The sequence below is a fragment of the Callithrix jacchus genome, chromosome 1 (genome assembly GCF_049354715.1).
Source record: "Callithrix jacchus isolate 240 chromosome 1, calJac240_pri, whole genome shotgun sequence".
Taxonomy (NCBI): domain Eukaryota; kingdom Metazoa; phylum Chordata; class Mammalia; order Primates; family Cebidae; genus Callithrix; species Callithrix jacchus.
Window position 1 is genome coordinate 210,338,020 of NC_133502.1, and position 24,503 is coordinate 210,362,522.

The 24,503-nt window shown below is 58.5% G+C and overlaps 2 protein-coding genes across 7 annotated transcripts in view; both read right to left on the reverse strand.

Annotated features, from left to right (window-relative positions):
- Positions 1-794: 794 nt before the first annotated feature.
- On the reverse strand, positions 795-13,642 carry SCARF2 (scavenger receptor class F member 2). The gene is made up of 11 exons (XM_002763496.6): positions 13,411-13,642; positions 7,701-7,759; positions 7,516-7,617; positions 6,792-7,311; positions 6,464-6,682; positions 6,213-6,341; positions 5,510-5,613; positions 5,316-5,433; positions 4,956-5,071; positions 3,611-3,763; positions 795-2,482 (listed from the first exon to the last, which is right to left on the reverse strand). The coding sequence occupies exons 1-11, from the start codon at positions 13,569-13,571 to the stop codon at positions 1,575-1,577; spliced, it is 2,589 nt and encodes an 862-aa protein (XP_002763542.4). The 5' UTR covers positions 13,572-13,642; the 3' UTR covers positions 795-1,574.
- A 3,823-nt stretch (positions 13,643-17,465) lies between these two features.
- The window catches only part of KLHL22 (kelch like family member 22), a 41,746-nt gene continuing 34,708 nt past the window's right edge, over positions 17,466-24,503 (reverse strand). For all 6 annotated transcript variants that reach the window (XM_078341234.1, XM_017968840.4, XM_035268496.3 and 3 more), the window contains 2 exons: positions 22,262-22,495; positions 17,466-18,356 (listed from right to left, as the gene is read on the reverse strand). In XM_078341234.1, coding sequence (XP_078197360.1) covers positions 17,991-18,356; positions 22,262-22,495 — 600 coding nt within the window. In that variant the 3' untranslated portion in view covers positions 17,466-17,990. The remainder of the gene's footprint in view (positions 18,357-22,261; positions 22,496-24,503) is intronic.

Consider the following 24,503-nt stretch of genomic DNA (forward strand, 5'->3'; position numbering starts at 1 on the left):
CAGAGGTGGGAGGGCAGAGGAGCCCAGACAGGGAGGAGCAGGGGGAACTTAGTGTGGGGACGGCAGAGGCCATGGAAGGTGAGGGTCTGCGGCTTAGGAGGGTCACTTAGGAGGCCTGCCCAGGAGGATGAACCTGTTCAGGGTAGGCTGGTCAGGAGCAGCCAGGCCTTGCAGTCACAGATGGTCAGAGACAGATGGCCAGGCAGCAGGAGGTGGCTTAGGGGCGCCGGGCACTCCCTCCATCTCCCTCAACCTCCTGGAGCAGCAGGCGGGGCTGGCAGGCAGGAGAGTTTCCGGCTGAGGACAAGGAACCCGTTGAGGCAGACAGCAGGGCTCTGTGCAGCAGGAGACTGGCTTGTTTGTGCTGGAGGAGACGCGGCTGGAGTCAGCGCCCGCGGCTCCCTGGCCTGAGCCTCTGAACCCCCAGCAAGCTGCCACCAACAGCTGCGAGGCCCAAGTTTAACAGCAGCCGCCAGGGGAAAAGGCCTGGATCGGAGGCAGGCCCTCGGCCTGTCCCTTTCAGTCGGGGACTCTGCCTGATCCGCCCCCGCCGAGCCTTCTTCCCTGTGACCAGTCCAGGATGGCACAGGCCGGAGTGGGGCCGCATAAACTTGATAAACAAATGGGCCGACACAGCCCACTTCCACCCTGGTCCCGGGAGACCCACGCCTGGGCTCCAGGGCTCCCTGCTGAAGTGAGGAATGGGGGTGAGTGCAGGACAGCCCGTCACATGAAGTTACTTCGGGGGGGGGGGCATCTTTGCTGGAAGCCCGCAAACAGGAAGTGATCCGAGCACGAGGGGAAAGGCACTTTATTAAGAAAGCTTTGGCCAAGCCCCCGCCGGGAGGAGCCCATCCTGGGGCACCGGCCGGGGTGGGAGCAGCCCTGCTGGGGGCCTATAAATACATCTCAGGCCACTGGAGTCGCCCTGAAGGTCCCGCAGTGTGTGGGGCAGTGGGAGGCCATCAAAACCAGCTGACAGCTGAGGGGCCGGGGCTCGGGGAGCCAGGGAAGGGAAGTGGGTGGGACGGACTAAGCCCCTGAGGAGCGGAGACCAGCCCTCCTCCCCAGGCTGGGGTCAACCAGATGCCCGGGAGCCCCACGACTGGAAGTAGCCCTGGGCGGTATTGCTACGGCCAAGGGAGGGAGCCTCCAGCCAGAGGCGCCAGGCCCTAGCCAAGGAGAGGCAGCCCGGGCAGAAGTGCTTCTGGCCTCAGCCAATGAGAAGGCAGCCCCAACCAAGTGCTCTAGTGGTGCCCAGTAAGAGGCAGTCTTTAGGCGGAACTCTCCCATCGTTGGCCAATGAGACGCGGGCTGGTCGGAGCGCTCCATAACCCAGCCAATGGGGAGGGAGTCGCCCGCTAAGCGCCTGTCAGGCCTCGACTAACGGGATGGTCCCTTCCCGCCTGAGCGCACTGCTCCAGTCCAGGAGCGGCTGCGGGACCTGAGCCAACCTCCGCTAAGCACCCGATGCTCGGCCAATGGGAGGCCGCCCGTGCCCAAGTGCGTGGGAGGTGCGGGGCGGTACCGAGCGCGGGGTGGCAGGCTGCGAGGCGAAGCTGGGGGAGGGCCTGCTACAGGGTGGGCGCGCCGGCCCTGCCCAGCTCGCCCGCCGCCTCCCTGCTCTTCTTGCGAGGCGGCTTTTGGATGGGGGTCTTCTTCCGGGGGGTCTCGGGCGCGGACACGTCGGTCGCCGCCTTCTCAGGCCCCGGGGTTTCGGCCGCTGGGGGCGCGCTGGCGGGCGAGGCTTGCGGCACCGAGCGCTTGGCTTTCTGCGGGGGCGCCGGCTTCTCCCGGGGACCCTGCGCGCCCAGTGCCCCTTCGGCGCGGCCCAGGCTGCGAGTCTTGCCGCGCAGCTCCGCTGCCAGCATGGAGGCAGCCTCCGGCGCACTTCGCGGGGAACCGCCGGCGTCCGTGGGCTCCAAGAGGCCGGGGCCGCGGCCCCGCGCTCGGGCCCTGGGCGGCGAGGGCGCAGCGAGGGCCGTCGCCTCCTCGGCCAGCCCTGAGGGCCGCGGCGTCGGGTCGCGGGTCCGGGGGCTGCCGTGCTCGACCGGCTGCGCCGATTTGTCGCTGGGCGTCCGTTTCCTCTTGCTGGGGCTGGGCGCGGCCTCGGGGCCGGGCGGCGGTGGTGAGGGCGCACAGCCAGCTGCAGCGGCGCTGTGCTTGCTGTGGATCCAGGACACCTTAGGCTTGGTGGCGGGGTCAGGTGGCGGTGGTTTCCTGCGCTCGGGCGATGGCGACAGCGACAGGCCCCCAACCTCGCCTCGGGCCCGGGCCGGCCGGGCCTCGCGTCGGGCCACGCGCGCGTACAGAGCCCCGCCGGGCCCCTCCACGCTGGACGCCGACCGCTCGCTGTCGGAAGACGCGGGGAGGGGCATCGCCTCCTCGGCGGACGCTGGAGTGGTCAAGGGCACGGGGGACGGCGCCGGCGCCTCGGCAGGGACAGTGGGGACTTCGGGGTCCCGGCTCTCTGCTGGTGCCTCTGGCAAGGGAAGAGCGGGGCGGTCGCAGCCTTCAGGAATAGCTTTAGGGGCTCCAACCTCCAAATGCAAACCTTCACCTTCCCTCCTCTACCCACGCTCTTGGCTCTGTGTCACACTGGCATCCAGATGTGCCTGGCACGGAGCACCAACCACACATGTAGTTCAGAGCCTCAGGCTGTGCAGCTGACTGCTGGGGAGTGATAGGCGCATTCCCGGACTGAAGCCCAACCTCGGCCTGGCCTGGCCTGGCAGCCCTGCCCCGACAACTCTCCAGCCTTGGGAGCCTGCATCATAGGATTTGATGCTGGGACCTCCCCAAGGGCGGGGGCGGGGCGTCCATTATCCTTTAAGAGACAAGGCTTCTAGCCAGGCCCGGTGGCTCATGCCTGTAATCCTAGCACGTTGGGAGGCTCAGCTGGGATCACCTGAGGTAAGGAGTTTGAGACCAGCCTGGCTAACATGGTGAAACCCCGTCTCTACAAAAATACAAATATTAGCTGGGCGTAGTGGTAGGCACCTGTAATCCCAGCTACTCGGGAGGCTGAGGCAGAAGAATTGCTTGAACCCAGGAGGTGGAGGTTGCAGTGAATGGCGATCTTACCATTGTACTCCAGCCTGAATGACAGAGCAAGACTCCCTCTCAAAAAAAAAAAAAAAAAAACTTCTGAGACTCCCAAGTTGGTCACCTGCCCAGGGCATCTGGGGGCACGCACAGTCAAGGGAGGAGATGAGGCAGAATCCCAGCCAGTTAGGCTCCTTTCTGCTATTTGTGGATCCAAGGCTGCAGGTGAAGTTTGAAGGTGCACCCCCATACTCTGAGGATTCCTTCCCCATGTCTCCTCTGCCACTCTCTACCTAAGCCCGGAAGCTTCTCTCTGCCTACTTTCCCCCAGAAGGAACCCTAGGCTGTGGCTCACCCATCTCCCCACACCCTACTCTGGCACTGAACATCACAGAGTCCAGCTCTGTGGTCTCAGCTCTGTGGCCAACCCTCAGGTATCAGCATGGCCATGCCCTTCCTCTCCATGCTGCCTGCCTCTCTCCTGTGTCCCGTCCAGAGTGTAGAGAGCTTTTCCATGGGACCATTTCACTGGGCTGGAGTGATGCCCACGCAGGGCCTTACTCACCCTCATGGGGTACACAGTACACAGGGCCTTCGTCAGTGGTGTCAAACGAGGAGAAGGAGGCTCGAGAGGACCAGGATGGCGAGGGCTGCTCCAGCCCTGAGGGTGGCTCCAGGAAGCTGCAGTTGAGTGTGTTATCCAGGTCGTGGTGGGCCACTGGGGAAGGATGAGGCAGAGTTGCCAGGGGTCCACCCTGCCCCAGCCTATGCCCTCATTAGCCCCTGCTGTCACAAATGTTGAGTGACCAAGACCAGCCCTATCCTTGGACTGCAAGGGGGCACAGGCAACTCAACCGGTAGAATGACACTGGGCCAGGACTGGAGAGTGGGTAGCGGTGAACCCAGAAAAGAGACGTGGGCACATATGTTAAGGTGCAAGGCAAGTTCGTGCAGCCAGGGAGCTGGAAAAGGTTGGGCTGATGTGTTGGGGGAAGGCCAGAAAGGTGGGAGATGGGGCTGGAGAAGACACCTGGCTGGGACAGGCCACCAAGGCCTCCAAGCCCTGTTTTATGCCCTGTTTTGTGGGACCCAGGGAGCCTTGGAGCACTTCTGAGCCCCAATGTGCAGTGGCAGGGCTGCTCTTTGGCTCAGCCCATCTCAGCAAGCTGCATCCCAGGCCTGGCCTCCAGAGATGCAGACCCCACAACAGGGAGCCCCAGAAGCTGGCTGGCCTGGCCTCCATTCCACAGAGGGATGTGGGGGCCCTTCCCCACACCTGTGTCCACAGATGCCATGCTGCTAAGTGGGCCAGGAAGTTTTCTCAGCTGTTTCCTTCATCTCCCAAGAGCCTTAGCCCCCTTCCCCTCCATCTTTAGAAACAAGTGGGAAAGAGGAAGAGAGGGTCCACCGAGGTGTGAGCATGAAGAAAAGCGGCACACACACCCCACCCTATTGGTAGGGACCAGTCTGCCCACTTCCCAGGAGGAGCTCTGGGTACTGCTGGGGATGCGGGCAGGAGGGAGGGTCCTTTCCTTGGGGCAGGGCACTCCCAGGCCCACGTGCCCACGCATTCCCCTGCAGCTCTGCCCCGGATGTACAGCATTCTCCTACAGACTGGGGGAGCCTGCGGGGTCCAGATGTCCGCACACCCCTGATGCGATCACTCTCGGGGCCAACGCTTCTCACACACGCCCTCATCTGCCTGCACACCTAGGACTCCTGCCTTCCTAGGGCTCGGCCTCAGCAGCACCCCTTTCGTTCCCTCTGGTCGTCCCTCCCCGCGCCCACGCACGACAACATTCAAGGTCCCCCATTTCCTCACTGAGATCTGGACTCCCTCACACCCGTTTCCCAGCAGCTTCCTGCGTCGAGAGGTGTTTCTCCCAGAGACGCCGCGCCGTCATCCTTACCTACGACTTTGGGTAATTTCTGCCTGCGGAGCGGGATCCGGGGCAGCTTCATGCTGATGCGACTGAAGCGTCCGCACAGTCGGTGTGGCGCCTTCTTCCTCCCAAGCGAGAGCTCCCTGTGGGGGCGGGGTCTGAGCGAAGGGGCGGGGCCAAGGCCGGGGCGGGGCCCAGGGGCGATTAGATCTCGGCGGGAGCTGAGCACAGAGGGGCGGGACCACATCTGGGGCGGGGTCCAGGGACGATTAGATCTCGGCCCCAGCCTAGCCACGAAGGGGCGGGGCCACGTCCGGGGCGGGGCGCGGGGAAGGACAGGGTCTGGGTTCAGTGCCACCGAGAGGGTGGAACAGTATCTGGCCTCACCTGCGCGCAGGGTCCTTGCCGCGGCAAGCGCAGCAGCAGCCGAGTAGCGAGAGCAGCAGGCAGACGAGCAGGACGAGCAGCGCGCCCGCGCCCATCACGCCCTTGCGCTGGTTTGTCTCTGCAGGGGATTGTGGGGTCAGCGCGGTTTCTGGCACCCCCTGCGTTCCTTGACGGGACACCCCTCATCCACTTACCTAGGTGGCAGGCACCAGTGACAGGGTCGCACGAGTCCTCGTGGCAGCTGCAGGCCTGAGCACAGTCCACGCCGTGGAGTCCGAGCGGGCACGTCACGTTACAGCTGCCAGAACAGGGGGTCATGGCAGGCCGCAGCCGACCCCCAGGATACCCTCTACCCTCGCTCCTCACCCGTGGCCAGGGCCCAGGGTCCAGTGTCCCAGAGCCAGTCTCTCTGGTTCCATTCATCGTCTAGGGGTTGAAGCCCAGCTCTGCCTGTGGCACACACTGGGTGGTGGATGTTTTGGAAAAGAATGTGGGGGGTCCTGGGGGATGGGACCCGTGGTGGCCGCACCGCAGCGCCCACTTCTGGGGCTGACTCGTGTGGGTGGGAAGAGGGGCTGCCTGAACTAGATCCGTGGCTGTAAATGGAGGTCCTTGGTCCTTCTATACCAACTCGGGTTCACCTCAAGAGCCCACTGACCACAGGTTGGACGGGTCTCCAGATCCTGCCCTGAACGTGGGCTCCCCCACACCCAGGCAGGAAACTGCCTCCAAAGAGCCTACTGTCACCCCTTAGCGGGGGTAAGGGACCAAGGCTAAGGTGATAACCCAGCCTAGGGTGGAGGCCACCTCCTCGGCCCCTGGGGTCTGCCTGGACCCCCCCCCCCCCGCTGTGGTGGGTACAAGCCCCCAACCCCCTTCCAGTCCCGGGGCACTCACTGGGGCCCGTGGACGCCAGGGCTGCATAGGCAGCGCCCCGACTGGAAGTCGCAGTGGCCGCTGCCGCAGTCAGCGCACACGAAGGCGCAGTCCTCGCCATAAGTGCCATTGCTACACTTGGTCTCGCACCTTGGAAAGAGGGAAAGAGGAAATGGAGGCAAACGGACCACAGTGCCCTGGGCAGAGGGCCTTCGTAAGGGAGGCCGGGCCAGGGACTGCATGTCTGGGCCGACGCAGGCAGGGCTGCTCACCGGTCGCCGATCCAGCCCGCGTTGCAGCGCGTACACTTGCCGGTGACGTGGTTACAGGCATGCCCGTCGCGGCACGGCGGACAGCGGTGGCTGCAGCCCTCGCCATAGAAACCGGTGGCGCAAGGCTGGTCGCACTTGGTTCCGTTCCAGCCAGGCTCGCACGTCAGGCAGCGGCCCTCAGCCACGGTGCACGGTTGCTGGCCCTTGCACTGGCCACACCTGGGGGAGGGGTCGGAGGCTAGGGAAGGCTGGGACCCACCTCACCCCCGCCCCCATCGGCGGCCCTCGTTCCCCCCTCCTCCCTCCGTGGCCGAGAGACCGCGCTTACCGGCGGCGACAGCCCAAGCCGTAGAAGCCGGCGGGGCACGGCTCGCGACAGTACTTGCCGCGGTAGCCCGGCTCGCAGGCACACGTGCCGTCCACAGGGTGGCAGCGGCCGCGGAAGCACTGGCAGTAGCGATCGCAGCGCGCGCCGAACGTACGCTCGCGGCACTGACAGCGGCCGCTCTGCTGCTCGCAGGGAGACGAGTTGCAGGCGCACTGGTTGTTGCAGCTGCGGCCCCACCAGCCCGCGTGGCACAGGCAGGCGCCGGTCTGTGGGTCGCAGCGCGACGTGGCGCTGCAGTAGCACGCGCTGGCGCACTGAGCACCCCACCAGCCGGGCTCGCAGCGGCACGCGCCGCTCCGCGGGTGGCACGTGCCGTGCTGGCACTGGCACGCATGCTCGCAGCGCGCGCCCCAGCGCCGCGCGTGACAAGTACACTGGCCTGTCACGTCCTCGCACTGCCCGTGTGGGTGGCAGCTACACAGCTCCTTGCAGTCGGGGCCCCAGAACTGGCGCGGGCACTCTGCAGGGGAGGAGCGGAGGGGATGGAAGGCCCGGTGCTTGAGTAGGCGCCCTCAGCCAGCCGGAACCTGCCCGAGTCCCGCACTCCAGCCTCCAATTCGGAAGACCGCCCAAAGGCGGATCCGACCCCGCCCCACCCCAGCCTCCACCCCACCTCTCCAGGATTCCGCCCCACCGCCCAGTACACGCCGGACCCCACGCTCACTGGTGTCGCAGTTGGCACCGAAGTAGCCGTGGCGGCAGCGGCACTCGCCAGGCCGCACGCACACCTCGTTCTCCGAGCACGTGGAGTTGCCTTCACACACAGCTGTAGAGGAGACGGGCCAGAGCTGCTGCACGTCCTAGTCCAGCCCCCGCCCCCGCCCCAGGTCCCCGGGATGACCCACTCACCAATCCCACACTCGTCCCCCTGCTGTCTCCAGCCGGCGCAGCACGTGGGCACCTGGGAGCTGTGAGTAGAGGGAGGACATCTGAGCCCGATGCCCCTACCTGAGTCAGCTCCGCTCAGGGCTACTCCACAGCCTCCGCACAGCCTCCCTACCTCTGCTGTTGCGCTCCTGACCTAGAGGGTTGGTTACTGAGGCCCTGCCAGGCAATGTCGTCTGGCGGTGGAGGATTGCCACAAACAGACCTGACCTCCAAGAACTTTCCAGCCCAGAACTCCTGCCCCATCTCACCTAACTCCTTTGTGCCTTCTTCCCACAGCCACTAGGAACCTGCACCCTAGGTGGCTCTTCCTTCTCAGTCTTCTCTGCCACTAGGCCTGAGAAGTGGCCCTGGAGTCCCAGGAAGGACAGCAGTGAGGTAATGGCCAGGGAGAGGACCCTGGCTGGGCCTCAGGACCTGCTCAAACATGGCGGTCTAGGGCATCCCTCCAAGTGGAGGGCCCAGCCTAATGGGTGTCACAGATCCAGAGGTGACATGATGTGACATGACCAGGACAGCAGCAGGACTGTCTGGGTCACATCCTAACCTGGATGCCCAGTTAGGGCTGAGCTCCAGCGGGGTGGGGGGGGCAGCCTCTGGTCAGGGGGTGGGGAGTGGCATGTAGACAGTGAGGTGACCACTTGGCAGAGGGCCTACTGGAGGGTCGGGTGAGGCCCACCCAGCTACTAGGGAAGGAGAAGGCACATTGGGAGCCCTCCATGTTCAGGAAGAAAGTCGAACTATGGGACCAGGGTGGAGGAAAGAACTACCGGAGCATCTGTTTATGCTTTTGTTGTCATTTTTGAAAGTCTTGCTCTGTCACCCAGGGTGGAGTGCAGTGGCACAATCTCAGCTCACTGCAACATCTGCCTCCCAGGTTCAAGCAATTCTCCTGCCTCAGCCTCCCAAGAAGCTGGGGCTACACTCACTCGCCACCACACCCGGCTAATTTTTGTATTTTTATTAGAGATGAGGTTTCTCCATGTTGGCCAGGCTGGCCTTGAACGCCTGACCTCAAGTGATCCACCTGCCTTGGCCTCCCAAAGTGCTGAGATTATAGGTGTGAGCCACCGCGCCAAGCCTGTTGATGCTGATTGCCTTCCTCTTGTTCCATTTGATTTGGCTTTACAGAGTAGATGGTCCTATCTAACCGAAGCACTTGAGGAGAGCATAACCTCTAAAACCCTGGGTGGATGGGGTATGTGGGCACAAAGGTTTGGAAGCCCTCCCTGAGTGAAGCCGTGATGGATGACTGGAGAGGGTTTGGAGGAATGAGCTGGGGTTATATTCAAGGCCAGAGGAGACCGAAAAGGATGAGCCACCAAGGCTGCAGGTTCCTAGGGTCCCAGCCAACCCAGAACTTCGCCTCAATCCTAAAGGCACTCACACTTTAGACAAAAGGAGCATGCTTCAGGCTTGGGTTCAGTATCTGAATCTAGAACCAGGATGTAATGGTGGGAGGAGTTTGCGAGGAAGCCTGAAGACCCTATCCGGATGGGCTAGATTGGCCCACACTACACATTTCAGGGTAGTACGCACCTGGCATGCTCCTGCCCAGGCTGCAGAGGATGCCCCAGCCATTCCCCAGCTAGACAGAATTCTACCCCCTGCATAGAGCACTGAGGCCTCCATGCCCCTCCTCCTGAACAAGGCTTGGTTCTCTTTCAGGCCAAAGATGGGGCCTGGCAAACAGGACCATAAAATCCCAAACTTTGGGGAATCCGTCCAGTGTATTTTCCACAAACAAAACTGAAAACCAGAGACAGTAATACAAAGGCCTGGCTTTTCCTGGCCCCTGCTCCCACTGTCTCCACCCACCCAGCCCTGACCCAGGGGGAACCAAGGTGCCCATATGCACAGAGACCCAAATCTGCTGGCCATCACCCATCCACTTGTGTCTGCTTCTGAACCGTGGTCACTAGATGGAGAGCCTCTGCAGGTGTCCCTCCTGTGGGGAGCCTTGTCAGGTGGCCTGCTGGAATTGACCCAGAAGCACTAACCCCCTTCTGCCCTGGACATGAGGTTCTGTGGCTAGGAGCCTAGTTTTAGGGCCACACTCAGCTGGCTCTGATGTCTGGGTTTGTCACTTGCTGTGTGACCTCAGGCACAGAGCTTAACTTCTCTGAGCTTCAGGCTCCTTAGCTATAAAGTAGGGCCCATGGGTTTGGCAGGAAGATAAGAGAGCCAAGATGTTCTAAGCCAGGCATGGTGGCATGTACCTGTAGTCCCAGCTACTCAGGAAGCTGAGGCAAGAGGAGGATCACTTGAGCCCAAGCAGTTTGAAGCTGCAGTGAGCTGTGATGGCACCACTGCTCTCCAGTCTGGGCAACAGAGTGAAACCCTGTCTCAAAAGAGAGCTAGAGCTAGAGATAGGTGACAGAGAGAAAGAGAAAGAGAGCACCAAGACCTATGACACGTGCTAAGCACGAGATATCCTGAGGGCTGCAGTGCCTCTGAGTGCACTCGGTCATCCTAGGCCTAACCCCAGCAGAGCTAATACTCACCAGCAAGATAGAGCCCATTTGGGTTCACTGAGAACAAGAGGCTTTCCTTCTTGGAAGGGCTGGTAGAAAAGGCCAGGTGGTGGTGGCAAGCCCACTCTCTGCAGATCTTACACAGACAGGTGGGGAAGATGGCCTGCTGCAGGGCCGCTCCCACACTTGCTCTGTAAGTTGGCAAGACCCCGAGGAGCAGGTGATAGGCTGGGCCGAGGCCCCTCAGCAAGCAAGACAGGCTGTAGGCTTCTCCCTCATAGATCAATATTCTGTGGTTCAAACCCACCGTGAGTCCTCACATCTTCAAGTTGGCTCATGGTGCCCATACCTGTCCCTGTTCTCCCCCACCTCCAGGCAGAAAGGCTTCTCTGCCTGCTGTACCCTTGAGACGCCACAGCTGCCCAGCCCTCCTCCTGCCCCACTGGACAACTTTACTCTGGTTTCTGTCCCCATCCTCAGATCTCTCTGCTGTCCACACTAGCTCCCTCGGAAAGCTCACTGAACACTGACAACACCTTGGACCCTCCAACAGGGCTCTCCCCATCAATGCCACACTCGAAAATCCAACTGCCCACTAGACGATGTCGCCAGAGGGAGACCTCATGGGTCTCATACTCAACCAGTCCAAAGCTGAACTCGACCTCCGTGTGCCCTGAGCGTTCCCTGTCTCAGGTAACCCCGGCCTGTCCTTTCAGGCTGGGAGGCTGACACCTGGAGAGGCATCTCTGACTCTTCTTTCTTGCCCACACCGGATCCATTGAGGAAAAAAACAAACAAACAAACACTGAGCTCTGGCTTCCAAACAGCATCCAAAATGGGATGACTTCCCATTTCCCTGTCACAGCCTTGTGAGAGCCACCCTCCATCTCCCCGGCTTTTTGCAACTGGCCCCAGCTTCCACCCTCTGCCCCCCAGGGTGTGAAGTGTTTGCCACCTGGCAGCCAATTTTGGTCAGCTCCCACCTTCCTCTGTGCAAAGCTCCCAGGGGGTCCCTTGGCCCTCAGGGGAAAAGCCCAAATCTTCAAAGCAGTGACAGCCCACAGTGGCCTACCTACGCTTACTCTCTGGCAACTCCTCCTCCAGCCCCTCCTGGACTCTGCCCAGCCCCCATATCCTTCCTGTACTTCCACAGGCCCTCTGCCTTGGGAACTGCCCCAGACACCCACAGGGCTTCCGTGCTCTCCTGGAGGCCTGCGGTCACTCACCATCTTCTCAGTGGGTCTCCACAGACCACTCTAAAGGATACAGCACTCCCCAGCTCAACACCTCCCAGCTCAACACCTCCCAGCTCTTGCTAGATGTCTAGACACACTTGCTTCTGGGGACTGCATGTCTCCTCTGCTACAGGGTCAGGGTCTCCACCACTGTCTCCCTACACCAACACAGGCCTAGCACACAGTAGGTGCATGGGATTTTTACCGGCTCTGCACTGTCCTCTGGGCATCCCCTTGTCTCCCAGGAAAGGGAAGGGCTGATGGAAGCCTTGCAAGGCGTGGGAGGGCAACAAAGACATGGCCCAGATCCCAGGTGGGCAGTGCCCAGAGTGGCTGTCCTTCCTATCAACCCTTGCCACCCATGACCACAACAATTGCCACTTAGCCCCACGGGGTGTGTGTGTGTGTGTGTGTGTGTGTGTGAGAGAGAGAGAGAGAGAGAGAGAGAGAGAGATATCACTAATCCTACTTTACAGAAGTGGAGACAGGCCCAGAGAAGTCAAACGACTTGCCCAAATCCACACAGCTGGGTAGGGTGGCACCAGGATCGGAACCCAAATCCGGGCTCTCGGTTCCTTGAGCAGGCGCCTCCTGGGAGGTCTGCAGACAAGGGAGAGGAGCAAAGGACTCTCAGGATCCGGACAGCTAGAGCCTGCCACCCGACCCCTATCCCTTGACCCGGGACCGCCAGGGAAGGAGAGCTGGAGTGAGTAGACAGAGCCCGCGGCGATCGCGCCCTCCCCCTCTCCAGGCACCGCCCCGCCCACCGCCGCCGCTGCATTCCTGGGGCCGGGGAGGCCCGGGAGTCGGCGGCGGCGGCATCGATGCGAAGCAGATGGCGGGCCAGGCCGGCCCCCGCCCCGGAGGCGGGGCTCGCAGCGGGGAGGGGTCTGCGCGCCTCGGGACCAGAGTTCGGAAACCCCGCGCGGCCCCCTCGCAGCGCCTTGTCTGCGGCGCCAAGCCCCTGGACTCGGCTTGCCCCCAGCTCCGCGGCCCAGGCGCCCCGACGCGACTCAGCCCGGAGCCTGGTGGCCGCCTCTACAACTACCAGCCTTGCGGCGCCCCCAGTCCGTGCCAAGGCGCCCCACATGCCCGCTCCTCGTGGAGATCCTCGCCCCTGCGTGGAGATCCCCTTGACCTTGCCGTGGACTTTGGCCAGGCCACCGGCTCTCCCGACCCTAGCTCCCAATTCCTGGCGTCCGGCCTCGGCTCTCTACCCTCGGTGCAAGGTCCCGGGTTTGCCCCTCACCGGCTGGGCCTGTCCCCTGCCTGTCCCACACTGGCTTTCCCAGCCGGCGCCCCACCTTTGCGCGGCCCCTTCTTGCATCCAGTAACCCCACTGATTGTCGCCAGGGTTCCCACATCCTCCCGTACCCTGTGCCTGTCATAGTGCTTCCGCCTCCTGCTTCTGGTCCACTTTGAGCGCCGGTTCCTCGACTCTCGCCTCAGTCACCACCCTCCCAACCTGCGCCCATTCTAAGACACGAATCTGTCTTTCCAAGGCTGGCTTGCTCCAGGACCTCTCCGGCTCCCACCTCCCCGCTAGCACCGCTCCTCTTCCCCCGAGCTTTCTCCTGACACTCCCGGCTCCAGTCGCACTATTGCGGGACTTTCGCATATGCTGTTCCTTTTGCTGGAATGCCCTTCCCCGGCTTTTCCCCGTGGCCTTCACAACTCAGCCAAGGGTCCCTTTTTCCAGGTCTTCCCTGACATCTCGGACAACTCGTGTCATCCCCTAGGTGACCACGGCACAGGTCCTCCCCTCAGGTGACTTCTCCAGGGTATCCTCGGATGCTCTGTCGTGGCCCATGGACGAGGCTGGGCCTGGACGTGTCGGTGAGGGAGCCGACGGGGCCCACGCTTGGCGTAGGGAGGTCCCGGGAACCCCTCCCAACGCCAGGCACCGCCACTCCACTGCCCCGAGCGTCCCTCTCGGCCCCCTCCCCCAGCCAGGCCGGCTCCTACCCGGGAGCGCGGCACACGTTGCGGCCGCGAGGGTTCAGTTCCTGGGGCGCCGCGGGGTCGGGCAGCAGCCAGAGCAGCAGCAGCAGCAGCAGCGGTGACGGCGGCCCCCCGGCTACCCGGCGCCGCGCCGGCCCGGCTGCCCGGGGCCCTGCGCCCTCCATGCGGCGCGGGGCAGGCGCGGGGCGGGCGCGGGCGCGGGTGCGGCCGCGGCGAGAGCGGCCGGAAGCGGAGTGCGAGGCCGGGCGGGGGGCGGCAGGAGGGGCGCAGGGCCGGGCAGGAAATTCCACATCGGCTCCCTGATCCCGGGCCAGCCGCGGCCGGCCAGGCGGCAGCGCCCGCCCCGCGCGCCAGACCCCACCCTCTGGCCTCGCCACCGCCCCTCCACGCAGCCCCCGCCCCCATGCGGCCGCTCGCAAACTTGGGGGCGAACTTGGAGGAGGCCCGCCGAGCGCTGGGGGAGGTGGGGGCCTCCCGAGGAATCCCCGGTTCCCGCGCCTTTCCCTCTGCTCCCTAGACGTCTACTGAAGCAGACGCCCCTGCGCGCCCACTGCGTAGCCAGGCCCGGGACTGCAAGGCGGGTGGGGGACACGGACGCGACTCCGCAAGCCCACCCCCGCCCCTAGCGCCTCGGAACTAGCCAAGGGAGTGGGGCTCGCGGACGGCCCAAGTCGGAGCCGAAAGCCAACTCCACGACACCCCACCGCGAAGCCCTTGTAGTGCTGGGTTGTGCGGTCAGCTTCCCCTGCGCACTCAGGGGCACTGAAAGCGCCCAAGGGGCGGACAGCAGCATGCTTGAGGCCTGTGGTAGACTGGGTCCGGACCCGAAGCCTGGGGGGAAGGGGTCTCCGTAGGGACGGATGGGAGAGATGCAGAAGAGGTAGAATGACCCGGCTGTGGACTGCTGTAGGAAGTGGAGGTAAAGACAGAGGGAGACCCCCGGGGTGGAAACCCTGCAGTCCTCATTGAGGAGTGAAGGGGTATGGGGGAGCCTGGGTGGTAGATTCTGCTGGAGAAGGCTGTCGTACCTCCAGGAGAGGTTGGGGCTGGAGAGTGGGAACTCCTGCATCAGACAAGGTCGGTGACAGCACGGAACAGAGGGAAGGTGTGGGAAGGGAGCCAGACGGACAGGTCCTAGGGAGCCAGCAGGGAAGCTGGACTTGGACTGGGAAGCAGTAGGGTGTCTACCAGGGGCACCTGGGGCAGAACCACTCTCAGGCCCAAGGAGCTGGGAGGCTGGGCACAAATGTCCCGTGTGTAGCCAGGTCCCAGGGAGGATGTGTCTTTTGGGGACCTGAGAGCTGGCAGAAGGGATGAGCAGAAAGAGGGCATGTGCATTATTTGGGGAGCAGGCCACATGCAGCCACAGGCTGACTGAGGAGGAAGGGCAGGTAGACTCTCCAGCTGTGGCCAGATAACCAGGAAGGGTGGGGCTGGAGGAGTGGGCTTGGAGCAGGGGACTTGGAGGGGGGCATCCCACAGGCAGAGTGTGGGATGGGGAGGAGCAGGCCCCTCATTCAGCCGTGCTGGTGCAGGAGGGAGGTGGGGTGGGTTGGAAGAGAAGTGGAGCCAGTGTGAGCATCAATGCAAACACTACTTGGGGACAAGTAAACAAGCCAACCACTTCTCGGCAGTTCAGCCTGGGCACAGCCTTTACCTGAGCAGGGCCCTCCCAGTGCTGGGGTCCCTCCCCCGGAGGATCCAGATTGCTGCTCCCAGTAGAGGCCAGCACAGGTACCAGCGGCTGCAGTCTGTCCCAGCCCAGCTCCTGGCTTTAGAAGCACTGACCCCCTGGGCTGGAGGGGACACTCACCTCAGTTGGATGGAGGTCACAAACAGGCATCTCAAATTCCATCACCTTTCTCCTTTCCCCAGACCTGCTCCCAACCCCCATGTGCCACCTCCATACAGGAAGAGCACCACCTGGACGCTGCCCCCGGAAGCCCCCAGGACCTCCTAAATGTCTCAGATCTCTGCCCACCTATCTGTATGCCACTGAGTATTCTTTCTAATCTCACGTAGCTGTCCACTGCTGCTCTCAGGACAAAGATCATCACAGCCTCCCCTCACTCACACTCACAGCCCCATGCATATGTCCCTTCCAGTGGATGGCAGCTTTGCATATCATGGGCAGAACCCTCATTGGTCCCAGCCACCACTGCACCCCTAAGGGAGGACTGAGAAGTATGGGAGGAAAGAAGGATCATCCATGTGGCACCAGGATGTAGAAGGACCCCACAGAGAATTGCTGGAACCTGGAGCCCTGGCCTGCTGGCTTTGGCTAGGATGGCTGCCAGAGGGAAGTGGACCTTGAAGGCGGAGGAGGGTTTTGTATGAAAGCAGGGCCCAAGAGCATAGCCACACTGGAGAGCACAAGTTGGGCTGCCTCAGCTCAGGGGTATGAGGTGTAGCCCTTAGAAGCCCAGCCAAAAAAAAAAGGCCAAGTGTGGTGGCTCAAGCCTGTAATCTCAGCACTTTGGGAGGCTGAGGTGGGCGGATCACCTGAGGTCAGGAGTTCGAGACCAGCCTAGCCAACATGGTGAAACCCCATCTCTATTAAAAAAAAAAAAAAAAAAGCCCAGCCAGGCCCTAAGACTGACAGTGGCAGGGCCAGGCTGCGCCCAACTCCAAGGCGCTCTCCACCCCTCCCCAGGCCGAGCAGGACCTCAGTGAGCCCTTCCTGCCCCTGCAGACCAGAGGCCTTCAAACCTGTGGCCGTGGCTGGTGGCTTGGGTGAGATGGTGCCAGCCATTATGGTGTCAGGACACATTGGAGAGTGGTGGGGCGTCTGGTACTCCTTTCCAGAAACCTCTGAAGTCTGCAGGAGCTACTGCTCTGGGCTGCCAGGTAGTAGAAGAGACACAGAAAGTGCTGGGTCTGAGACCTACAGAGTGGGGTCCCTACTGTGAGTCCATGCTCTTGCATCTCACCCTCGGGAAAGGGGAGATGACACTGGAGTGTGTAGACATCCTGCCCCACTGGGGCTCAACACTGGGTTTGCCACCCCAAGGCAATGTTGTTGCCTCAGGGGTACTCAGGGCCCAGGACAATGAGGAAGGTCTTCAGGTCTCACACATACACCCACAGCCCTGGGGGCATAGAACAACTCTGAGGGCCTTGTCTCCACCCTCAGAATCCTTGGGGTATCCATTTAGGAGAGCCCAAGGCCCCCCCTCCCATCCCCTCTCCTCCTGTCAAGGAGCATACACTGTCCCCTTCTCTTCTGGGACAAGATGCCATAGAGAACACATGGCTGTCCCCACGTTCTGCCCAGTCAACTGGGAGAGAATGGGGCCTTGGCAAGTTACAGCCCTGTCTGCAGAATGGCTCTGGGCACAAGGCCCATAGTAGGAGTTTGCAGGTACAGGCTCTTTGAGGGCATCTGAGTGGAAGAAAGTTTTGTGTGGTGCAGCCCTGTGGAGAGGTTGATATGGACACACAGCCCATCCACGCAGTGCAGGCTAAGCCTGGCAGTCTCAAGAGGGCAAGAAAAGCACCAGCACAGGTGAACAGGGGAGGTCTCAGCTGCTGTGCCAGTGTGGTCCTTAAGAGTGGGTGCCTAAGGGTTACCTGTCAAACCTGTAGCACATGCAGCTCCCCTCCGCAGCACACTCAGCTTCAGGAGGTTGGGAGAAGCTAGGCATATACAGGCCAGAGGGGCCACCCCCCTGCATCCCGTGATGCTGCTCCCCTCCCAGGTGTTGAGGCTCCTGTTCCGACCCTCAGGGTGAGAGACTCCTAACGAGCCGGACTGAAACTCCGTGCTGCCCTGGTTGGGAGACAAGTTCCACACCAGAGAAGATGCTCAAGTGGGCTGCACGACCGCCTGTCACCAGACCAGGACGAGTTCCAGCTTTCCCTCTGACTGCCCTGTTAGCTTGTGTTTACTGTGCTTCCCTCTCAGGCAGGGTCTTCAGTGCCACCTGGCTTCTGGTCTGGGCTTCCACAGCCTCTCCCCGATGGCAGCTCTGACACCAGAAGCCATGCTTCCTGGGGATGCAGCTTGGATGCACTGTGGAAAGGAACTGAGGCTGTGGCTGCAGGAAAACAGTTAACACTTTCTGTAAGATGCTTTATTTCATTGATCAACAACATGGGGTCTTTTTATCACAGAGCCAGTCCCAAGCAAGCTGATGCATCTCTGCTCCTCTGTTCCTCAGGAGCTCTCTCATCCTCCAACCCTGGCTGCTCCCACAGCCCCACCCCATTCACAGAAAAAGGGCTGCCATGTGCCTCAGCCCCCCTGCCCAGGCTACCAGGTCCCAGGTCCCCTTGGAGAAGGGACTGATCCAGGCAGGGAGGAGAGAAGGCCAAGCCCCCTGGGGCTCACTGAGGAAGACCAAAGCCTTTCAGGAGCATTTCTCTGCTGCGACATAATCCACAGCCTGGGATCTGCCTGACCCCGAGACGCCTGCGGCAGGCTGGCCAAGGGGCTGGTGTGAAGAACGAGGGCAGGGCCCTCAAGCTGCAGCTGATAGAGGCAGGGGCCCTGCCCTGGAGTAAAGTGCTCTGGCCTAGGCTGCGTGGGTTTCACTGCCCTGCAGCCCCAGCCTCCCTTCCCTCTCACACCAAGCACGGAGAGCCTAGTCCTCACTGGAGTTGTCAAACTCCTCCCAGTCAGACACACTCATCACCTCAGAGGCAAAGTCCGGATCGGCCTGGCTGCGGTCAGGGGTCCCGCGAGGCGGCTCGAGGAGCAGGGAGCGGGGCAGGGTGAGCACACAGGCCGCTAGGCCTGAGATAGAGTTGTCCAGCTGGGGCCCCTCCTCCCAGCAGTCCTTCTCCATGTCATAAATGTGCACATAACCCGTGCGGCTGCCGCGGTTGTGTGAGCGGCCACCTAGCACATAGATCCTGTTGTCCAGCACAGCAATGCCAGGCTCACCATGCCCAGCGGGGAGTGGGCAGACGGATGACCACTGTCCGGATGTGCAGCTGTAGCAGGCCACCTGCAAAGCCAAGGCCAGAATAAAGCCTAGCACCTGCTGGACAAGGCTGCCAGCTCCCCCACAAACCACTGACCAAGGTGGCCACAGTTACCCACCACTCTAACAGACCAGGTCCCTGAAAGGATGGCAAAGGGCCAGTGTTGAAACACCCTGTCCATGGGCTGGGCCACTGCTCTCTCGCCCAGGGATGGCCAAGTCTGCAGGAGGCTGTCTTCTGGACCCTCCCTAGAACGATCCTGTTTCCTCTGGCTTTGCTTGGGCACAGCCCTTCCTCCAGGCCACCTGGCCCTAAGCTAGGTATTCACTGCTTTATTTCATTGAACAACGTGGCTCTGCCCCCATCAGCATGTGGTCATTCCCCATGTTCTGAGGGCACTGTTGGTCTCCCCTCCAGGAAACGGAAGCTGCCTGAGAGACAGGGACTCCACTGAAATGTCTTCAACTTCCCCTGAAGCACTCAACACAGGCAGCAGGACAGGGAGAGGAGACAGAAGGTAGAAGTAATTCCTTTCGGAGTAATCATCAACATCAAGGTTCTCGTCTTCAAAATTGTCCAAAACAGTAAACAAAGACATGGAAAAATGTTCAACCTACTAGTAATTCAAGATATGCAGCCGGGCATGGTGGCTCACACCTGTAATCCCAGCACTCTGGGAGGCCTAGGCGGGCGGATCACAAGGTCAGGAGTTTGAGACCAGCCTGACCAACACGATGAAACCCTGTCTCTGCTAAAAATACAAAAATGTGCTGAGCATGGTGGCTCGCGCCTGTAATCCCAGCTACTCAGGAGGCTGAGGCAGGAGAATTGCTGGAACCTGGGAGATGGAGGTTGCAGTGAGCCAACAATGCCCCATTGCACTCCAGCCTCGGTGACAGAGTGAGACTCCATCTCCAAAAAAAAAAAAAAAAAAAAAAGTCCGGGCTTGGTGGCTCACACCTGTAATCCAAGCACTTTGGAGGCCAAGGTGGGTGGATCACCTGAGGTTGGGAGTTCAAGACCAGCCTGACCAACACGGTGAGACCTCTTCTTAAAAAAACAAAAAAAAAAAAAGCAAAATCAAAATATCAGAGACAAATTTTCAACTGTTAACTAGCAACCACTGCAGAAAAGAAAAATCATAAAACCCAATGCTGGTGAGGGTGTGATAAAGCCATACTACTATGTATCTGTCTGATATACCAGAAAAGGATTTTGACAATAAGTATTAAGAGCCATAGAAACCTTATCTTCTTGACTGATTAGGTGCTTTTTGTTCTCTCACTACGGTGGGCAGAATAATGGCCCCCAAAGACGTCTAGTCCTAATCTCCAGAATATACTACCTTAAGTGGCCAAAGGGACTTTGCAGACAGGGTCAAGGGTGCAAAAATACAGAATTTAAAAAAAAGGATTAAGAGTACAGACCCTGAGATAAGGCAGTTTTCCTGGGTTTTCCAGGTGGACCCATCCAATTGCATGAGTCCTTAATAGTAGAAGGAGACTCCAGGGTGTAGTGGCTCACACCTGTAATCCAGCACTTTGGAAGGCTGAGGCAGGATCACCTGAGGTCAGGAGTTTGAGACCAGCCTGGCCAACATGGTGAAACCGTCTCTAATAAAAATACAAAAATTAGCTAGGTGTGGTGTCAAACACCCGTTATCCCAGCTACTCAGGAAGCTAAGGCAAGAGAATGGCTTAAATCTGGGAGGTGGAGGTTGCAGTGAACCGAGGTTGCACCACTCCCGCTAGCCTGGGTAACAGAGCGAGACTCCATCTCAAAAAAAAAGAAAAACAAAATGGAAGGGTAAAGCCAGACAAGAGAGCTGAGAAGTGAGAAAGACTCACCTGCCATTGCTGGCTTTGAAGATGTAGTACCCCTAAGCCAGGAAAAATGGGGACCTCTAGAAGCCAAGAAGGCCCTCAGCTGACAGCTCAAAAGGAAATGGGACAACTGCCAGGGACTGAATTCAGCTAACCACCTGAGTGAGCAAGGAGGCAGATCCCCCCTAAGGCCTGCACAAAGGAAAGATGCCCTGACCACACCCTGGTTTTAGCCTGGCAAGGCCCATGTCGGAGGACTTATGAATGCAGAATAAATTTATCTTAAGTTGCTAAGTTTGTGGTGATAGGTTACTGCAGCAATAGAAAACTAATATGCTGGCCCAGAGGATCTCACGACCAGAGGGCCTTTTAAAATCAGATCACCAAGCCCCATCCTCAGCGCTTCCGAATCAGTGGGTCCGAGGTGCTTCCTAACACAGCATTCCCAGGTGATGCAGACTCTGTTAGTCTAAGAATCATACTTTGAGAACTGCTGCATGAACCTAAGGAAATAATCCAAAATACCTGAAAAGCTCAACAAAGCAACTATTACTTGTCACGTTATTTGGAAAAGTTAAAATTTAGACACAGAAAGGATTATGAAGATTGAGTGTGAAATTGGAAAATGCCCAGGACAAAACTCACTGAAAAGCAGAATGGGATGCTCTTTTTGTTGTTTCTTTAAGACAGTATCTTGCTTTGTTGCCCAGGCTGGAGTGCGGTGGCACCATCACAGTTCACTGCAGCCTCAACCTCCTGGGCTCAGGTGATTCTCCCTCAGCCTCCTGAGTAGCTGGGACCATAGTGCAAGCCACCATGCCTGGCTAATTTTTTTTTTTTTTTGTATTTTTAGTAGAGACAGGGTTTCATCATGTTGCCCAGGCTGGTATCGACTCCTGGGCTCAAGCCATCCACCTGCCACAGCTTCCCAAAGTATGGGGATTACAGGCAGGAGCCACTGCACCCAGCTCAGAATGCTCTTTGACTATGATCAAAAAAGAGCATCCCATTCTGAGCTGGGTACAGTGCATACATGGTCAATACCGAAAATGATCATACTGAAAAGTAGTGCTGCAGGGCCTGATTATGAATGTTTTTCCTCATCTCATTCTTTTTTTTTTTTTTTTTTTTTTTTGGAGACAAAGTCTTGCTCTGTCGCCCAAGCTAGAGTGCAGTGGCGTCATCTTGGCTTACTGCAACCTTCACCTCCCGGGTTCCAGCAATTCTCCTGCCTCAGCCTCCAGAATAGCTAGGATTACAGGTACCTGCTACCACATCTGGCTAATTTTCATATTTTTGGTAGAGACAAGGTTTCACCATCTTGGCCAGGCTGGTCTCGAACTCTAGACCTTGTGATCCACCTACCTCAGCCTCCCAACGTGTTGAGATAACAGGCGTGAGGCACTGCGCCCAGACACCTTTCTCTATTTTTTAAAGTTCCTGCAGTGTGGTTACCTTAACTTTATAATCAAAGTTTGTTTTTTTTTTTTTTTAATAGAGACAGGGTCTCATTCTGTCACCTAGGCTGGGGAGCAGTGGTGTGATCATAGCTCAATGTAGGCTTAAACAATCCTCCCACCTCAGCCCCCCGAGTAACTGGGACTACAGGTTTGTGCCATCATGCCTCGGCCTAAAGCCCAGGCTGGAATGCAGTGGCATGATCTCAGCTTATTGCAACCTCTGACCTGGGCTCAAGCCATCCTCCAACCTCAGCCTCCCAAGTAGCTGAGATTATAGGCCTGCGCCACCACATCCGGCCTAAAAGTTTTTGATAATAATAAGAAAAGGTAGAAGTGTATGTGTATGATACTGTCACGGTGACATTTGTCCAAACTTACAGAATGTGCCAAAAGTGATGCAGTCTCAACAACTGTGAGACATCCCTCACCTCTGGAGTGAGAGATCTGCAGTGGGGAGGCTGTAAGTGTATGGGGGAAAAGGGGGTGTATGGAAACTGTACCTTCCACTTAATTTTGCTGTGAACCTGTAACTGCTCTGAAAAAGTCTATTTTAAAAAGGCACATATTGCAATCATATTTTCCATCCACAGCAACTGAGATGGTTGGGAACGATGATGGGTGTGGACAGCCCCAGGCCCCACTCACTTGGTGCACATCCCTCCTGTAGCCAGCATCGTTGTTGCTGCCCCCGATCACATACAGCTTGTTGAAAAGGGTCGCCATGCCGTGCCAGGCGCGCCGCACAGGCCCATCAGCCAGTGTGTGCCAAGTGTTGCTGCCTGGATCGTAGCAGTGTGTTTCTTTCAGGTAGTCCTCCCCTCTGCGGCCGCAGGTGATATACATCTTCCCCTCCAGCGTCGCACCAGCGTGAGCATACACCTGTGTGGAGCCACCAGAACTGCTGTGAGAGAGCAGTGAGGAAAGGTGACTGGGTAGACTCTGTCAAGGCCACTCACCACTCCACACCTGCCTGACAATGCTGTGAGGCTTCACCACTTCTCAGTTCCTCCTCACATGCAGACGAGAATGTTCCCTCGATTCTCACTGGACATACTGTCCTAGTCACTGACCTCTAACCTCTTCCAATAGGGGATGTATCTGTAGACTCAGAGATCAAATGTAACCTTTGTCTTTCCTTTGCCCCTAAAGTTAATACCTTACATGGGGAAACTCCAAAAAAATAAAAGCACGTTTTTCAAGTCAGTCTGGGTGAAGCCACAGAACGCTGAGGACTGCTGACCTGCCCTCAGTGGCCTCCACCCCTCCCCCACTCCCACTGACCATGCAATCCTCCTGGCCTGCTGAACCTGCTTTCAAAACCTGTTTGGAAATAACATCTACTGACTCATGATGTGGGGAGAAAAATAACACAGGTCTTGATTCTGGTCCTGAGCATTCTGTGGGCTTTTTACTCCCTCTGGTGGGCTATCTCTATAGGGCGCAGCCTGCCCCCCTCATGGGCACCCCTCACCCTACCCTACCACTTTCAGAACCCACCCACTCACACCCAGCAGGCCAACAGAAGGCCCCAAGGCAAGACTGTAAGTGTTTTGAGGTAGAGGAGACCCTCAGGGTGTGGAGGCTGCAGAATTATGTCACCAGGCAGGTCAGTAACACCAAGGCTATGCGGGTGGCAAAACAAGAGGCTAGAGAGCTGAACAGAGCAGTGGGAAGGAAGAACACACATCAAGGGTTTGGTTTGGGTTTTCTCCTATCACTGGTAGGGGTCTGGGAGGTTTTTCTTTTTAATTAAACTTTGCATTCTGAAATAAGTGTAGAGTAACAAGTAGTTGGAAGTAATAATACAGAGGTCTCATGTGCCCTCTTTCCCCAATGGTAAGAGCCTGTGTTACTGTTATCAGTGTCACCAGGATGCTGACATGAACACAGCCACAGAGCTGTTCTACCACCAACAGGATCCCAAGGGGCCACCCTTTAGGGTAACACCCACTTACTTCCCTTTCCCTAATCCCCTCCTTGAACCCAGGAAACCACCAATCACTTCTCTATTTCTACAATTTTTGTAACTTCAAGGGTGTTGGCTGAATTAAATCAGTATACAATCTTTCAACACTGGCTTTCTACCACAACCCAGGTTCCACCGGGTTGGGGCATGTACAGGTTGAGTACATCCAAAGTCTGAGACTTTTTGAACACAAACATGGTACTCAAAGGAAATGCTTGTTGGAAGCAATTCAGACTTTTGGACAAGGAATGCTGAACCAGTTAACTGTAATGCAAAGATTCAAAATTTCAGATAATCGGTATTGAATATGCACCAACAGTTCCCTTTTTATTGCTGAGTAGTATTCCATGTGTATGTACCATGGCTTGTTTAACCACTCACTTCTGGAAACATCTGGTTTGTTTCCAGTGTCTGCCCACTACCAATAAAGTGACTATTAACATTCATGTACAGGTACTTTTTGTTGTTAGTTTTGGAAACAGGTTTTTGATCTATTGCCCATGCTGGAGTATGGTGGCACAATCTTGACTCACTGCAACCTCTGCCTCCCAGGTTCAAGCAATTCTCGTGCCTCAGCCTCCTGAGTAGCTGGGATTACAGGCACGTATCACCATGCCCAGCTAATGTGTACAGAATAGTTTTCATTTCTCTGGGATAAATACCCAGGATGGCAACTGCTGGGTCACATGATAGTTGGAAGAAACTGCCAGACCTGTTTTCCAGAGTGGCTATACCATCTCACATTCCCATCAGCAATGCATGAGCATAGTTTCCCTGCATAGTCACCAACCAGTATTTCGTATTGTCACTGCTTTTTATTTTAGCCATCATGAGGTAGTTCTCTCACTATGGCTTTAATTTACATTTCCCAGGCCGGACACAGTGGCTCACCTGAGGTCAGGAGTTTGAGAGCAGCCTGTC

Excerpts from the sequence above, each read along its gene's own strand:
- SCARF2 (XM_002763496.6), bottom strand. The coding sequence starts at position 13,571 with ATGGAGGGCGCAGGGCCCCGGGCAGCCGGGCCGGCGCGGCGCCGGGTA. Across the intron at positions 7,618-7,700 it reads GGGGGACGAGTGTGGGATTG|CTGTGTGTGAAGGCAACTCC; the intron begins GTGAGTGGGTCA and ends TCTCCTCTACAG. Across the intron at positions 6,342-6,463 it reads GCGGGCTGGATCGGCGACCG|GTGCGAGACCAAGTGTAGCA; the intron begins GTGAGCAGCCCT and ends CCTCTTTCCAAG.